The sequence below is a fragment of the Pelophylax lessonae genome, assembly GCF_965119305.1.
Source record: "Pelophylax lessonae genome assembly, chromosome: 4".
NCBI classification, from domain to species: Eukaryota; Metazoa; Chordata; class Amphibia; order Anura; family Ranidae; genus Pelophylax; species Pelophylax lessonae.
The window spans coordinates 157,009,112-157,028,088 of record NC_138771.1 but is presented as its reverse complement, the minus strand read 5'-3'; the positions used below and the strand labels follow the sequence as shown (position 1 = coordinate 157,028,088).

General features: G+C 42.6%; 1 protein-coding gene across 1 annotated transcript in view; it reads right to left on the bottom strand.

Annotated features, from left to right (window-relative positions):
- Positions 1-18,977, bottom strand: part of IL15RA (interleukin 15 receptor subunit alpha) — a 164,218-nt gene that overhangs the window by 98,823 nt on the left and 46,418 nt on the right. Inside the window, exon 2 of the mRNA XM_082254181.1 lies at positions 18,230-18,418. Within this exon, the coding sequence (XP_082110307.1) occupies positions 18,230-18,418 (189 nt within the window). The remainder of the gene's footprint in view (positions 1-18,229; positions 18,419-18,977) is intronic.

Here is an 18,977-nt window from a genome sequence, read left to right as displayed (position 1 = left end):
GTTCTTCTTAATAACATCTCGGGTATGATAAAGTTTGAAACACAAAATCATAAATTATAATATAATAAAAAACTATAAATAAGTTAAAGTATATATGTATGTATGTATACATATATATATATATATACTGTATATATTGTAAGGGATTAGCTCGGTGGTAGGCGTATGGGTGACCCCTTTGGGGGTGCGTTTTCACAGAGATAGCCGATTAGAGGTTGAAAAACAAGACTGATTTATTCATGCAATTTACTTAACACAATTGCAAGCATCAAAACAGCCAAAATAAAATAAAAGACAAAATAAATCCTTGCCTCTGTGGGCGGCTACCTTCTCACAGCTGGAACCTACCTAAGAAGTCTTTCCAACCTACTGTTGGGCCGACACTGCTGATCCTACAGCAGACACTCAAATGTCCATTTGTTTGCTTTTCACACAGCACAAACATTGTCCATTGAACATGTCCCTTTGTTTTCTTTCACACAGCACATGTTCATTTATAACAGGATCCTTTACTCTTCAGATTCTTCACATGGAACACAGTTCATTTAACAGGTCCCTTTACTCTTCACACTCTTCACATGGAACACTTCTCTTCACACTCTTCACATGGAACACTTTGTCTTCTCACCTTTGAGACGTCTTCACTCGTGGTTACCCTCCTTAGCTTCACATCGCTTTAGGGGGTCTTCTCCCATGCTCACCAGCTTGTCGGGAGGCACACATCCGACTGTCCCCCTCTCCCAGCCCACACGGCGACAGGCGGCAGCAGTCCTTCTCCCATGCCCACACGGCGTCGGGAGGTACACGTATGTCTGTCCTCCTCTCCCAGCCTACACGGCGACAGGAGGCAGCACTCAATAGATTTTCTCTGGACAAATTATAGAGTCCTTGATCTCCTCATTCTGAACAGCTGAAGGCCTTTCAACTTCCTGCTGGCTAGCTCTGTAGCCAACACCCTAAATTAATTAATGGACTTTCTAAATCAGGTGGAAATGTATCTCCTTCCTGTGACTACATTCCCAGATTTAGCTGACTTCCTGTCACATACCCCCCCCTCTTGTTTCAACCCTAGGGTTGGGACACATATTTCCAGGCACGCATGTGTCAGGCACTGCTGACTCACTGATAAGCCTCCTATTATCCTCAAGCTTCCGGATGAAACTGTTTTGTCATCTTCATTGACGGATTTCTCATAAATGCCACACAGTTTGTCTCTCATCTCATATACACATTCTTCAACTGCATTTTTGGCATCATTTTGCTCCTTCTCGTTTCTGTCATCTTCATTGACAGCTTTCTCATAAATGTCAGACAGCTTGTCCCTCATAACCGTCTGTCCAATCCACCATGGAGGACCGTGATCCATAGGCAACTCAATTGGGCTAGTCTTAATGTCTTCAACATTCTTAAGACGCCTCTCTCTGCAATCCATAAATGTTTTCCACAAAACTTTGAGAACCTTTGCTTCACTAAGCTTTGTTCCAAGTAGGGACTCTTGACATCCCTCTGTGACTTGAGTTGCCTCTCCATACAGCTGTACACAATCATTGACTTTTTGTTGTAAAAGGGAATGATCTTCCTTCTTGAGCTTTGCTTGCTCTAAGATGCTGTGCAGAGGATTTTCCAATTGAGACAACAGGCTGTCACACATTTCTTCAAAGTGACCCCTGTTCCTTTTCCCAGAGATATCAATATCATTCACCAAACATTTCATATTCATAGGCAGATCTGAAGCATTTGCACTCATCAACTTCTTAAACTTTTCGCCCTCCTGAGCGAGTCGCAGTAAAGGCCTACTATTTGATTTGATATTCAGTTTATATTTCTTGCCAAACTCTTCACAGAAGTAGTCAACCAGAACATCATCAACTTTCCTTACACCAACATAGGGGTTAAAGGCAACAACACAGTTGAACCCAGCGATCTGGGTGGTATCCATTATAGACCTCCTCTCTGCATCAGTGAAGAAGCATGGAACTGCAACACATTCTTTTACAGGTTTCTTCAATGCACTTTCTGCTGAACTGTTTGACCGCTCAAGGTCACCTAGTTCTTTTTCTCTATCTGAATTCCACATGGAATGCATCTCAAGATCACGATCAAACTTCTGCCACCCGTCTTTCACCAGTTCCATTTTGGAAACACTCCCTGAAAGGCACTTATTCATTTGCTTCACGTTTTCACCAACAGCCTTAGTTTTCCCCACTAGGTTTTCAGCCTGAACTGAGAAATCATCACATTTCTTACTCAGCTCCTTTGTTTGCTGAAGTTCTAATGATACATTTTCCAATGCTTGAAGTTTTTGAAGGAACGGTTTATTCCAAAGGGGTGATTCAAGCCACATGTCATCACATTTCTGAGGCTCACTCAGGACAGACCCCAAAACACTGATCCTTTTAAAAACTGCATCAGGCACACTATCCCCTCTTTGGGACAGATCCTCTGTTGCCTGGAATTCCTCTTCCAGTTCCTGCAACGGAATCTTCATCTCTTCTACTTGCTGTTCTAAGGCTCGCTTAGACTTTTCTAGCTCCTGAACTCTTTTCACAACATCATCCTTGGAGCTGACCAATTCTTCCATTTCTGTACGCAGCTGTTTGTTAACACTTTCTAGTTCAGCCTTACACTCTAGAGCTTCCTCCAAAGAGCGAGCCAAGAACAGGGCTTTGCTCTCGTTATCACGCACCTCCGTTTCTGCACGGGCGCGTTCTTCTGCATATTTTGCAGACACAGTCTTCTCTTCACCAAGCATCTGATCAAACTTCTTTTTCACATCTTCAACACACTGTAATGAACCAACGCTTTCTTCCATGCGTTTTTTCATATCCGCTATCTGAGCTTGCAATGTTGCGACTTGCTCTGATAGGTTTTTCTTTGCTTCCGCCTCCTTTTTTAATTGTTCCAGGAAGCCATTTTTCTCATCTTCCATTTGTTTGAGCTTTGTGCTAAAACTCAGCCTTTGACACCTCTCTTCCTGTAAGAGTTCCTGCGTGTCTTGCAGCTGCGATTCCAAGATAGAAAAATCTTCCGCAATTTCTCTAGATTTGCTGTCTGCTTGAGAAAGCTGATTTGTAACATTGTCCAACTCAACCTGCAGTCGGTTTGCCTTCTCTGACAGCTTAGCACACAATCGGTCACCTTCTGACACCTTGACTTGCGATTCCAGAAGCTGTGCCTCTACTTTTTCCCTCTTATGTTCACAATCTTCTTTTCCCTGCATAAGAGCCTTCACCTCATTGGCTAGCATCTGGGAATAAGAATGTAATTCTGCCACACAGGCTTCTTTCTCCTTTAACTGCTGCTGGACACGTTGGGCTTCCCCTTTCCAACTTTCACAGTCCGCACGCCATTCATTTACCACATTGCTCAAAGTAGTGAGCTCATACACAGTACTCAGTAATTTAGCCTCTCTTTCACTTTTCTCTTTGTCGCTGAGAGACAATGTCGCTTTCAGAGCAACATTCTGTTCCTGCGACTCCTGCAGGTCTATTTTTGTAGCTCCCAAAGACTGAAGACTTTTTTCCAGCTGATTACGCAACTCCAACATATCAGCCATACTTTGCTTCTGCAAAGTCTGAATTTCACTTTCCTTTTCCATGAGGATGGTATCTTTCTCCATTATAGTCTCTCTGCGTTTTTGCAACTCGACCAAAAGAAGAGCAGTGGATTCTTCCCACTGTAACACATGAGACTTGAGTAGTCCATTCGTTTCCTGCAAGTTTCTATGCTCCATTTTAAGCAATTCCAAGGCTTGTTCCTTTTCTTCCATTTTCCGTTGCAAGGCATCCAACTCAGCCCTGCACACATACTCGGTTTCCTCCAAACCGATGGCCTCCATTGGCTGCTGGCGTCTCTGTTTCCAGCCTGCCATGCTCTCTTGATGAGCCTTTTGTTGAGCTGCAAAGCTCTGCTGAAAATCCGCATTTGCCTGCTGTTGAGCTGCATTTGCTTGCTGTTGAGCTGCATTTGATATAATCAGATGTTTCAACATCTCCTCCATTTTGAGTTTACTTTTCATCTGAGCACACTGCGTCTCCATAGCGGTTTCATCAGTGTTGCTAGGGACAACAACCTTCCTCTTTAGTAGACTCTCTTTAGGCATGGATGGGGCTGGTTCAGACGGTAACATCCCCTCCATCCATAGAATCCGGTCTCTCATTTCATCTATCTTTGCATTCTTCAGGCGTTTGGATCGCCCCATCTTCAATAACTCCACAAACAAATTTTTCACAGTCCAGCAAAAAAATTTTCAGACCACTGTCTCTTTAACACATGTAGTTGTTCTCTCTCTTGCAAGATCTCTTTTCCTGCGCACACAGTTTGTGCAGTCACTTGCACCAGACACAACAAAGTTCATCAAATAATTTTGAGACCGCTGTCTCTTTAAAACACTTTTTTTTTTCTGTCAGGATCTTCTCTCCTGCACACATAGATTGTGCAATCTCATGCACCAGATAAAGTTCATCAAACATTTGCACTTCCTTGCAGGGATCTCTGCTTATGCCCACTGCATATTTCCACCATATGTAAGGGATTAGCTCGGTGGTAGGCGTATGGGTGACCCCTTTGGGGGTGCGTTTTCACAGAGATAGCCGATTAGAGGTTGAAAAACAAGACTGATTTATTCATGCAATTTACTTAACACAATTGCAAGCATCAAAACAGCCAAAATAAAATAAAAGACAAAATAAATCCTTGCCTCTGTGGGCGGCTACCTTCTCACAGCTGGAACCTACCTAAGAAGTCTTTCCAACCTACTGTTGGGCCGACACTGCTGATCCTACAGCAGACACTCAAATGTCCATTTGTTTGCTTTTCACACAGCACAAACATTGTCCATTGAACATGTCCCTTTGTTTTCTTTCACACAGCACATGTTCATTTATAACAGGATCCTTTACTCTTCAGATTCTTCACATGGAACACAGTTCATTTAACAGGTCCCTTTACTCTTCACACTCTTCACATGGAACACTTCTCTTCACACTCTTCACATGGAACACTTTGTCTTCTCACCTTTGAGACGTCTTCACTCGTGGTTACCCTCCTTAGCTTCACATCGCTTTAGGGGGTCTTCTCCCATGCTCACCAGCTTGTCGGGAGGCACACATCCGACTGTCCCCCTCTCCCAGCCCACACGGCGACAGGCGGCAGCAGTCCTTCTCCCATGCCCACACGGCGTCGGGAGGTACACGTATGTCTGTCCTCCTCTCCCAGCCTACACGGCGACAGGAGGCAGCACTCAATAGATTTTCTCTGGACAAATTATAGAGTCCTTGATCTCCTCATTCTGAACAGCTGAAGGCCTTTCAACTTCCTGCTGGCTAGCTCTGTAGCCAACACCCTAAATTAATTAATGGACTTTCTAAATCAGGTGGAAATGTATCTCCTTCCTGTGACTACATTCCCAGATTTAGCTGACTTCCTGTCACAATATACATATATATATACATATATATATATACATAAAAAGTACAGTAAAACTGCAGGAAAGGGCACTGTGGGGCAAACTAATGTGAATTAATTTTATTTTGAATGGTATCAGTGTGTTTCGTGTGTTTTACATTTGAATTTGCCGCCGGTTCCACCCCCCTGCAAATGTCACGTCGCAGGAGATGGAAGCCGGGGCACACAGAGCATCGGGAGGAAGATCCGCCGCCGCATACCGCTGGGATACATCGCTGGATTCCGGTGACAAGGTAAGTAGCCCCTCTACCAGGATCCAGCGATCTTCCTAGCGGTACCCCGAGTGTGGCTCGGGGTTACCGCTTTTGGCACTGAAATTTAACCCCGAGCCACACTCGGGAATACCGCTAGGAAGGTTAAGAAAGATATATCTGTCCTGTAGATCAGAGTCTCCAACAATGAGAAAGGGCATTTCTTAGTACAGTAATGGCCACCCCTCTAACTTTGAGAATTGGGGATGTACTCAGAAACCATTGTTTATTGATATGTAGGGAAAAGTTGGAGGCAAGAGTGTGATGAGTTTCCTGGGGCATCAAAACCTGGTGGTATAACCATATTTATTCCAGACAAAATTTGTATCTTTAAGTGAGCCATGTTATACAAACAAGGTAACAAATATTAACCTTTATAACATTTTCCCTACTTGACCACCCCATAAAAAAGAAAAAGCATGAATGACCAACATAAATAGAACAGAAAACATCTATAGTTTAGTGGAGTATGAGGGCAATGATAATTCCATCCCTCTTCCCCCACCAAGAAAATCTGCAGAATGAGTCCTACTAAGGGTAACTGTAACAAATGTGGGATCAACAAAATTTATAATGAAGGTATACTGGACAGCCACATAAATATCTAGTGTATATTTAAAATGAACAGACACACCAAGAGCAGTTTTGATAAGAAGCATAAAACAAAACTTTACTGGACGTCAAAATACATAACGTTTATTACACATAAAATTTACCATAAACCTCACACAAAATACCATGACTTAAACATACACTCCTATTCCCTATATCCCAAATATCAAATAATTCTTAGCTCTGGTAGTTGAATGTCAACAGCTTACACTGGATAGCTGGAGGAATAGGACAATAAGAAATCCTGGCTGCATGCTTGGTCTTTCCACAGCTCAAAATAACAGACTATTCCTCATGCTATGGACTCTCTTTATAGTCCTGTATACCAGAAACCACCCACAGGATGTAATCACTCTTCTTGACCATTCACAGGTAATTTTGTGAGTGAGGTTTCTAACACATGGTTGCACTTCCCCCCATAACTATATGGTCAATTGGATATGCGGCAGCCACCTTTAAATACACAACATCAAAAGCTCACTAAACTACCTGTGGGTGAGAGATATTACACATGTATGAGAACATTTGTCAAAAATCAGTTAGAAATATCCACAACTGATACAATCCTCCTGTTGTTCCCATACATAGGCAATGATTACAATTCATACATTTCTACTTCTCGTAGGGGCCTAGCTTTCCTCAATGCTTTTTTCCTTATATACATGACTCACATCACACAATTCATAGTTACAAAAATATGTGTACAACATGCACAAGCTAATTATCTTAAAACGTATCTCCACTTTTGTTGAGAAAAAAAAACATTTCCCTGTGGGTGATCTGTGTACATTACAAGGATTTTAACAAACCTTGTTGCAGATTCCTACCTTTTGTTATTCTGAAGAAATCCATGTTTGTTCCTCTGTGCCTCTGTGCTGAGTGGGTCTAATGGGAGTGGTTTCATAACTATCTGTCAGCTGTGGCAGCTGCAGAGCTCTAATGAGGAAATCTACTGGGCCTACATCCCTTTAGACGTGTTCCTATTGGGAGTATCTCACCAAAAATGACATTTTTGTTGCAGGGGATGCCAGAAATCTGACTTGTATCTTAGGCAGACTTCTGGGAAAATTGGTGAACCAATCACACAAGCAGGAAATGATATTTCTGGGGTGTGGTCAGTACACATTCTGTGTACAGAACAGCTCCAGATAGCCATATTGCATTGCATTTTCAGAAAATGACAACGACTGCAGATTGAAAAGTAAAGGTAATTTTTAATAACATTCAATTACAATATGATTTGTGTTGCAATTGTATATGCTATATTGTTTTTTTTTATTTGCTATTTTTTTTCCCCCCACGAAAGTGGAGTTACTCTTTAAGCATGTGCAATGTGTATGCAATATATATCCTAAATAATTACTCAACTTCTTCTTATGGAGATGGACTGCTTTCTCCAAAATCCTCAGATCAAGTCTAAAGCAGACATGTTGTTCCTTTTGTGTTCCAAAAACAACTCTCCATAGTCTGAACACATGCTTGTTTCAAAAGTCCTAAACACCACCTCCCCATACTTCTTGTTCCCCTGTTTAGCTCCTAAACCAATCTGACTGGTTTATTTGCATATCAATGGTGGGGGTGGGGGAGGGGGGATCTAGCTGCTTAACACAGAATCTACCAAAAACATTTGCAATAAAATCATCAAATATCTATAGCAACTCAGTAACGCATACAGTAATGGGAAAAAGTCAGCATCACTACTCCCATTGAATAGCATTAAACTACTGCTTTGTGGGGGTCCATATCAGCATAATAGTATATTTCACCAAAAAAAGTCTCAAAAATACTGTAGTGATTAATGTGCATAGATTTTAAACACTTTGACTAGGCCACTTTTTCAACAGGATACAAACCATTCAGCTGTTAATAAAAAACAAATCAACATGGCAGCGTATTTATTTCACTGTAAAAAAAAAAACAAAAAAAACATTTTAGTGAGTATGTGCAAAGTCTTTACCTACTTAAGCTCCGGAAGATGTTACACCCTTCATGACCAGGCCATTTTCTGCTATTTGACACTGCACTACTTTAACTGGTAATTGCGCAATCATGCCACTGTACCCAAATTAAATTTGTATAATTTGTTTTCACACAAATAGAGCTTTCTGCTGGGTTTTTTATTTTATCTAATAAAAAATATATTTACTTTCTGTTATAAAACATTTAATTAAAAACATGTAAAGCATGACATTTCTGAATAAATGCAGGCCAAAATGTATTCTGTTACATGTCTGGTAAAAAAATCCCAATAAGTGTGTATTATTTAGTTTGTGTGAAAGTTATAGCCTCTACAAACAATAGTATTTATACTGGAATTTTATTTTTATTTTGAACTAGTAATGGCGACAATCAGCGACTTGGTAGTGGGACTGTTATCATGCAGCGGTCAACCTGACACCAACTGACACTTTGTGGGAACTGACTTACTGCCACTGACATTTTCAGTGACACTAATACAGTGATCAGTGCTAATAATATACACTACCTCTGTACTAATGACGCTGACTGGGAACATTTAAGCGCAATCAAGGGGATAATTGTGTGCCTAACAATGTGTAATGTGTGTAATATGTGCTGCTTTTTACTACACATAAATTAGTTTCTTTTTTCCTGCTTTGCAGGAAAAAGAAACAAAGCGATCATTCCCTCTGTATAGAGCCCTGTGTTGATTGTCAACACGGGGCTATGGGCTGTAATTCGACACAGCTGATCAGTAGGACCAGGCCATGAATCATTTGCCGGAATCTGCTGACAAATTCCTGCTTTGTCAAATTACCGGAGAGCAGGTGGGCGGAGGCGCGCACTCGCACCCGAAACCTGTAAATAGGTAGTGATAAATGGGTTTGTTGCTCTGCCTGTAGGAGCCACTAGGTTGCAGTATATGTACTGTGGTGGGTCAGCAAGCAGTTAAACACTTTCAGCTGGCTGCTTTTCTCAACAAGACCAACAGCTAGCTTTTATTAACCAATTGCCAATCACCCTAAAGCACTTTTACTGCTACAGGGCAGCCACGCTGTGCAGGATCATGTGTATACATATGTGATTCTGCACTTCTGGGTATCAGGCGTGGGTGTGCACTGCGGGTGGCTCACTCCCACTGTGATTCTACACAGCAAGAGCTGATCAGCGAGTCAAGTGGACCCCATTGCCGCCACCCACTGAACGTTCTGTACACAGGCAGAATGGCGATCTGCCTTTGAATATGTAGCACCCCCTAGCGTTGCTAGAGTTCGTTTTTGTACAGAGTACGTAAATTGTTCAGGCTTGGCTGGGTCAGGGTTGAATGACTCAGGGAGGCTGGTATGACTCACAGGCAGCATCTCTGAGACCTCCCCCTACTTTTAGAAACATGCAGAAGGTTCTAAAAGGATGGGAGTGGAGGAGAGGAGGAGCTGCCTGGAGTATTTATGAGGGCCCTGACCAATCCCCAACAGATGGGATGGCAAGGGGCAGGCCCCCTCAAATCAGGGTCAGCCCAGCTGGGGCAGTGGAGTTCGAGTGGAAGATGGAGTGTTAGGCTGTCGGAGGCCTTTGAGAGTAACCCCCTAGTCGGGGAGGGGGGGGGGGTGAACTCAGACCTGGGCTCAGGTGTGGAAGGGTTCCCTCTTCAAGACACACATGGGGATCCTGACCAGGAGCCACAGAAGCAAGTACAGGACAGCAGGAGAACACTGCTGGGCAAATCTTCAAGGAGGAAGACAGCCAGGAGGGCTGGTGAGTGTTGCAGTCAGAGGACTGAGAGGCATGCCTGAAGGGATTGGGTGCAAGCAGTCTGAGATGGATGCAGAGTCAGTCTGGGAGGACTGTGGAGAAATAGCCAGGAGGGCTAGTGAAAGGGGCAGCTGTAGCCAGACAGGCTGGCAGTGCCTGAAGAGGTGGTACTGGCGTAGTGGGTGCCTTGCTTCTCCCACGGCCATGTCAAGCTAACCGATGCTCTCACTGAGGGGAGAGAGTGCCTGTCAGCACCTGCGGGGGATTTCCCCCCCTCCCTTTCCTCACTGACTCTGTCTGTTCTGCTCCTTCCCCTGCATCCTCATTGGCAGGGGGAGGGAACCAATCATCATCAGCAAAGCATTCTGGGACATGCAGTCCCCACCAAAAATGGCCCCATAGCCTTATATGGGGACAGGACTACACACCCCAGCATTCTCTGGCAAGGAAAGGATCAAGGGTGCCATCTTGTCTGCTAAAGAGAAGTCTGTCCCCACGAGGCAGGAGAAGAGACTGGACCCAGGGGAGAGGTGTTGATGATGGACATGGTAAAAATGTTGGCAGCAAAGTTCACCGAGTAATCCAATGAGGGTGTTAATGGTCAGAATGTACCCCCGGACTTGCCTGTTGCACCTAGCAAGAGGCCAGCGAATTGAGACGTCTGCCTAAATTGTGCGGGTGTGGGTCATTACCAGAGAGTATGCCCAAATCCGTTGAAAAAGGTAGGGTCCGTTGACCACAGAGAAGTGACTCAAGGATGGAGAGAAGGCCTGGGCCTTCAAGGAGAACCTTTACTGATTCTGCAAGAGAACAATGGTGGACCGAGTACAGAAGAAGAAGGAAGCACAAGTCCAGTCAGGCAAACCTTCTATTTCAAATGCTTCCACCAAACCTTTTTGGTGGAAGCATTTCTGAGACTTTTATGAGAGGTAATTGTCATATATACCCCTGAGGGAGTTGGAAGATATTGAGATCCAGGGTATTCAAACAGAAGATTGCCCTTGTGATGGCTACCTGTGGATCAAGTTATCGTGTGATCCATTGATGGTTGGTCAGCCTCAGGACACAATGACACTGTCCTCGGGTGCCAGGGTCCACAGGTAGTTTGAAAAGAATGGAATAAATTGCGCTTAACACTTAAAACACAACCAAAAGGTGCTTGTGTGCATAAATATGTGAATAAATGGTTATAAATAAATAAATATACAGAATCCTAAATGTGAAAAAAGTCCTTGGTAAATAAATATATCAACAGTCTTTAAAGTGCCCAGTGCAATACAAATCTCTCAGCAATGACTGAATATCACTCCAACTTCAAGTGAGGGACCTCCACCTTAAGAGACTTTTCTCCACCCAGTGCTCGGGGTAAATACTTCTTACCAAAGCTGGTGGACCCCTTAATTACAGGGGGTCTAAAGCAGCGTAAATGGTCCACAAATGCCTCCAAGCTATCCTTCAGGTCCCTTGATATATGGCTCAGCTCGCATAAGGAACTCCAAGTATTTCAGGATATTGTGGGGAGAAAGATAAGGAAACTCCAATAGTGTAGTATGTTCTGATAATTAGGGTTTATTAATGAAATTGCACTTACTCAAACATTAGAATCAAATGCCTTCATGCAGTAAATGCAGCATGGGTTCGGTGTACGGGACGCTCCTCTGCTCCTGCGTATCACCAACCCGGAACTCCACGGTCTCACGTTCCCACGTTCAGGGAACTTCACTTGAAGTTGGAGTGATATTCAGTCATTGCTGAGAGATTTGTATTGCACTGGGCACTTTAAAGACTGTTGATATATTTATTTACCAAGGACTTTATTTACCAAGGACTTTTTTCACATTTAGGATTCTGTATATTTATTTATTTATAACCATTTATTCACATATTTATGCACACAAGCACCTTTTGGTTGTGTTTTAAGTGTTGAGCGCAATTTATTCCATTCTTTTCACATTTATGCGTTTTATACGTTTTTATTGCAGCTTGCACTATGGAAGCAATTCCTCTTATATATATTTAATTTATTTATGACAATTTGATTGATTAATTTACTATCGAATATCACCAATTTTGCGCAGTTTCTTTTGGGCCACCAAAATTTTTTTTTTTCCACAGGTAGTTTGTTAATCGGAGGAACCAACACAGACCTGGTGAAGCGGCTGTTAGTCCCTGTTCCTTCCACTGCATCCTCATTGGCAGGGGGGAGGGAGCCAATCATCATCATCAGCAGCAAAGCATTCTGGGATATCCCCACCAAAAGTGGCCCTATAGCCTTGTATGGAGACAGGACTACACACCCCAGCATTCTCTGGCAAGGACATCATCTTGTATAATATAGTGCAACGTAATCCTAAAACACACGTTACACGGTAATGGATGCACCCATTATATGCTACAATAAGTCAGATAGTAAATAAGTGCGAGGAAAACTCCAAATTATATATTGCAAAAAAGAGGAAAAAGAAGAGTCCTTTCTGTGGATGATAAAAGCAGAGACCAAAAGACTGGTATACACTCCAGAATGATGTAGATTTTAGGTGCTCATAACCTCCCACCACCAGGCATTCTCTGCCTCTCACCTTATTACACAGACAGATTTTGGAGGGAATGTTAAGGGACCACATACAAGACTTTAGTAATAAAAACGGTATTATTAGTAGTAATCAGCATGGATTCTTGAAAAATCGTTCTTGCCAAACCAATCTATTAACCTTCTACGATAACCGAGCCAGTATAAAGTTGCCATCTTGTTATGTGTTGTTATTGAAGTGTTTATCTCTGCTTTTGGGGTTACTTACAGGTGTGGAATCCCCTGAAAGCAGCCTGATATAATATAATGAGGTATATCGCTCTTGATGAAGAATTCATTCAGGAATATACTGTTACCGTTTGTTACTTTTCCACAGAAACCTTATAGTAAAGACATTTCTTTGTTTTATCATAACGTGTGTGTTTTCATTGGTCTTTGCACTTACACTATTTCCCGGTGTGCCAGAGGGGCTGAGATTGTTCTTGGAGTTGAGAGGCAGTGTACGGAACCAACAATATTCAAACGGCTTCTGCGGGGGTAGTGCTACACTGGGATCAGTAGCCACAGGAATAGAACAGCTAAGCACTAAAACTTATTTTCTGCTACGCTACCAAAGGGGCTCGCAGTCCCTGCCTGCAAAGGGCATTCGCTCTGGATCCTACTGAGTCTGTGTTGGATCATTTTTTTAGTGCTAGCTGGTCCTGGGAGATATAGTTCTACAAGCTCTATTTGTAGGAAACAGGACACAAATTGTATTTGGGTACAGCATCAAATGAATGCACAATTGTCAGTTAAAATAACACAGCGCCATATTACAAAAAATGGCCTGGTCAGGAAGGGGGGTAAGTCTGAAGTTGGAAGCTGAAGTGGTTAAAAAAGCAGCATTATAGTGTATGTATTTCACTGCAAAAAGCGTGTAGTATTGTAGTGAGTGCATGAATGGTCTTTACACACTTTCACCAGAATGCCTTGTCAACAGGATACAAACCAGACAGCATAAAGCGGAGTTCCGGACTCAAAAACAACTTTGGCCCATCCGCTTGCTGTAAATCCCCTAAAAAACAAATAGATACTCCCGATTTTTTATTTCTTTACTTACCTTGTTTTTGAAGAAAGTATATTTACCTTCCTTCTACTTCCTTCCTCTTCGGCCGCGGCCCGCACCGTCACTTCCTGCTTGCGATGACTCCTGGGAGCTGAACGTCATCGCTCCTAGGAGTCAATGCGCCTGAACCGGCCTGGCTCGTCAGTTCCGGTGCAGGCGCGTCATTCCCTGCTAAACAGCTACTGGGCATGCCCAGAAGCTGTGCAGGGATGACGCGCTGACCCCGGAAGTGACGAGCCAGGCCGGTGCAGGGCATTCTGGGACAAAGAGGACACGGAAGAGGACACAGAAGAGGACGCGCTGGCTTCAGCTGCCCACACCTGAGATGGCAGCGCTGGAGAAGAAATTTTCAAGGTAAGTATTTCTTCTACAAGGTAAGTGCGACCTGGGACAGTTCAGAGGCTATCCATTATGGAATGTACTAGCCCTGACTGTCCGGGGGGTATTTTTATTGAAAAAACATTTTCGAGGCCGGAACTCCGCTTTAAAAAAAAAAATCAGCATTATAGTGTATTTATTTTTCTGAAAAAAAGCACTCCAAATACTGTAGCGAGTACATAAACAGTCTGTAAACACTTTGACTAGGCCATTTTGTAAACAGGACTCCCAGCCAATTTCTAAAAAAAAAAAGAAAATAACATGAAAGTGTGCTTATTTCATTGAAAAAAACTCAAATATTGTAGTGAAAAATACACCATATTTAAACCCTTTCACTAGGCTGGCTTTGGTAATAGGACCTACACCAACGAACTTAAAAAAAAAAAGCATTTTAGTGTATTTATTTTAATGTGCTGTAAACACCCCTAAAATAGTGTAGTGAGTACATGCATGGCCTTTGCACAGTTTTACTAGGCCACATTTCAACAAGACTCATGTCAACAATGCTTGTAATGTAAAAAAAAAAGTGTAATTACAATGTATTTCACTGTAAAAAGCCCCCAACATGTTGTAGTAAAGATAGATAGAAAGATCGCACCTAATGACGTCACTCTGACGAAATGCGCAGGGTGGGGCTTGAAACGTCATTGTGTTACTTACAGTTTTTGGATCTTCAATCTGTGGAACACAGGGCATCCCAGACATACCATTTCCTACATGCGCTTTTACCTTTTGATTGCTATAAGTGAGGTTTTGGCTTTAATAGTAATAAATTCACCAAACATAATCACATTATGAGATGTCTCTTTGTCCACTAGTTTCCTGCATGAGTATATCTACCTATTATATCCAGTGAGAAGGAGGAGGAGGAGGAGAGACCAGATGTTTTTACCAAGGGACTGGAATTCTTTACACACAGTGCCTTTTGCCCCTTCAGGGGTGCAACCATCTGGGGAGTGTAGTCCCAAAAAAGGGGAGCATGAGTGATTTCCACCTATTCACCGTCTGGATATTGTTGCATGTATATTTAAAGCCCAAGTCACCTTGAATTGGGGCAGTTTATATGGACTTACACGATTAACTATTCTTTGGCACTGTGTGTTGTGTTTGCACATATGCAGTTCTGATTCATTAGCATCTTATAAGCATACTAGATAGGTTAAGGTCACATATTTTTCATTATGTGATAAGACTTTTTTCAGATAAAAGAGAGACAGTGCATACATAGTTTTTGATTTTGTGATATACATTTTGATTTTGTGATATACATTTTTCAGATAAAAAAATGGACAATGCATTCCTAGTTTTTGATTTTTTTTGATCTTCATATTTCTGTACATTGTTGCACAGTGGCTTTTGCACATACAAATTTTTGTTTGCTGGACACTATTGCACTTTATAATCAGGTTTGGATGAACCCAGGCTTTATATGAGGATAAGAGATGTGATTTATTTTTTTACTGCATTTATTTTCTTTCACGTATTATTTTCAAAGAATCATAGATTTCAATTGTGCTCTGATTTATCAATTGCAATATCTTACTTAGCACGTTATTTAAAGGGGTAGTGCACAGCACTAGCACATTTTTTATACTCCCATTTTGTTTTTTAACACTTTTTTTTTAACACAGTGCCATCCATACCTCTCTATATCTATGTTTTCCACCTCTGGTGGTGAATTGGGGTAAGGCAACAGCCACATTCTAGGTCTTAAGCGTGGAATCTAATATTCACTCAATTATGTTGTCTATAAACACTTTTACTAGGTATGGTTTTTAAGTGGTTAAACAAGACCCAGACAAGCAATTTTTATTAATATAAAAAAGAAAAAAGAATTAGAGTGTATTTATTTTACTGAACCCCCCCCCCAAAAAAAAAAAAAAAAAACCTGTAGTGAGAAGTACTGTATGTGCGCAGTCTAATGACACTTATACTAGGACTTTTTTTTTTAACGGGATCCACACCAGCTAGCTTTTAACCACTGAGATAAGGGTCAGCATACTAGCAATAAGTGAACACCGCCGTCTCTTCTACCTCCAGAAAGTAGGCAAAGTAAAAGTAAGTAAAACAGCCATAATGAATACATTTTCACAATTCAAGAGTATGTCAATTAAAAAAAAAAAAACATCATATGCAGTACATGTTTTGTCACTGTGGATACCCTGAGAGCCGGTTCACACTGCCACGACCATAAGTCGCCCCATTTCGGAGCGACTTTTTACCGCGATTTTACCGCGACTTTACAGTGACTTCAGCGCGACTTGTGAATTATTTTGCGCGACTTATATGACAGACGACTTTGTGTTTGGCCAATCAGAATATGATGTGTTGTGACCTAATTCCCCTTTTCTATTTTTTTTTTACTCATTTCCTCATTGCCCACCAGTGCCAGGTATCAGTGCCCACCAGTGCCACTGCCCACCAGTGCCACGTATGTGTCCACCAGTGCCACTGCCCACCAGTGCCACGTATCAGTGTCCATCAGTGCCACTGCCCACCAGTGCCATGTATGTGTCCACCAGTGCCACTGCCCACCAGTGCCACAAATCAGTGTCCACCAGTGCCACATATCAGTGCCATGAATCAGTGTCCACCAGTGCCACGTATCAGTGCCACAAATCAGTGCCACAAATCAGTGTCCACCAGTGCCACATATCAGTGCCATGTATCAGTGTCCACCAGTGCCACGTATCAGTGCCATGAATCAGTGTCCACCAGTGCCACATATCAGTGCCACGAATAAGTGTCCACCAGTGCCACGTATCAGTGCCACGTATCAGTGCCACGTATCAGTGCCACGTATCAGTGCCATGAATCAGTGTCCACCAGTGCCACATATCAGTGCCACGAATAAGTGTCCACCAGTGCCACGTATCAGTGCCACGAATCAGTGCCACGTATCAGTGCCACGTATCAGTGCCACGTATCAGTGCCACGTATCAGTGTCCACCAGTGCCACTTATCTGTGTCCACCAGTGCCACTCACACAGACCAAGCAGAGATAATGGAATATATATAAATACCATTACATATATATATATATATATATATATATATATATACCATATAGGCATGGCTGCAATGTGGGGAATGCCTGGCTAATCTCTTTCTTCTTCCTGGAAAGTCTGATAACAAGTCGCTTCAATTAAGATAAGGAGGCGACTCCCATTGAAGTATATGAGACAAGTCGGATCACAGGTCGCCTCAAAGTAGTACAGGACCCTTTTCTGAAGTCGGAGCGACTTCAGTAGTGCCAATTAAGACGGCACTGATTGATTAACATTGTTTTTGTTATGTCAAGCTACCTGGAGCGACCTTGGGCGACACAAGTCGCCTCACAAGTCGCGCTAGTGTGAATGGGCTCTGAAAGTACAGACAAATAGCTATTGTTATGTCACAAATGCAATCAGATCCTAGGGCCTGTTGATAACACACAGCATTTCTGTAGACCACATGGTGCCAGCCATGCCCAGTGTCTTTTACAAAATGGTTCAACCACTCCCACTCTCAGATCTCTACAAAATAAAGGCTAAAGATTCTGTAGTTCAACTAATGAAGTTAGAGAGCTAAATAGATTCTTAAATATAACATAGCAAGTATGCTAAGGCCAGCTCTAAATTTCCAACAAATTCAACATAATAATGCATTTATCAAACAGATAACTTTTTAATGGTATATTTAAAGCAGAACTTAACTCCTCCATAGGATCCCCCCTTTTCTGCCCCCCTTAGCTGTTTTGTTGGGTTCTCATACATACTCACCAATCCAGTATATCCAGCACTGTCCTGCACCAATCCACTGTGTCAGAGACGGTGTACCAAGTCGCCATCTTGGTCCTTCGGCTGCATCTCCCAGGTTCAGGCAGCAAAGCCCCCAATAACAAGCCAGCTCTAGCAAACCCCACTCAACCCCCGGCCACTCTGTGAATGGGCTCCCTTAACCTCCTAGGACACATTCCAAGGTTATCCCGGGGGGGGGGATGCTGGAGCACAGCACGTCATTCTGGCCTAAGCCAAAATAACAGCTATTATTACTACGGAGTTAGGGATGGGGTCAGAGACTCCAAGTAATCTTGCAGAGTAAAGTCCTGGTTTAACAAACCAAAAGGGAGCAAATACGAGATGTTTATAGATAGAGTTTTAATATATTTTAACAATAAAATTCAGTGCCACTTACGGATGCAGGAGATGTTCCCATACTTCCAGTAGGCCATTTTAGTGGTACTATTAGATACACATATGGCAAGATTTGATGTACCCGCTTTTCTTTTGTAGCCGCTCAGGCATCTATACCGTATATACTGCTGGTTTGTTTCTGAGAATGGTTTCACTTCTGCGTTTTTCACTGTTTTCGGGGCACCGCAGTCTGATCGGGGAGAAAAGGGGAACAATGTGATGTGTACAGGAACACTTCAGGGTTTAACAAGCACATTCAAACTATACATAATAAATAAAAAAATTTTTTCAGAATGCTTTTTAGTTTTCAACAAACCCATGAATAGACTCCTTATATCTATAAATTATAAAGCACAATATTAAACCTAAGGCTACGTTTACATGTGGGCATAGCGGATCGCGGGAAGAATCACCGCGATTCTGCCCGTGATCCGGAAATCACTGCAAATCGCGGGACGCCTGTGCGATTCCCATGATTTGCAATGGCACCCCAAACGCTGTGCAATGTTGCCGCGATTTCCGCCTGCCGAATCACGGTAACATCGAGCAAACAGAATCGCGGGACGCATGATGCACAAAAGAAGCTCTTGTACCTTTTTTGTGCGTCATGTGTCCCGCGATTCTGTTTGCAACATCGCACAGCGTTTGGGGTGCCATTGCAAATCACGGGCATTGCACAGGCGTCCCGTGATTTGCAATGATTTCTGGATCTCGGGCAAAATCGCAGTGATACTGCCCGTGATCCGCCG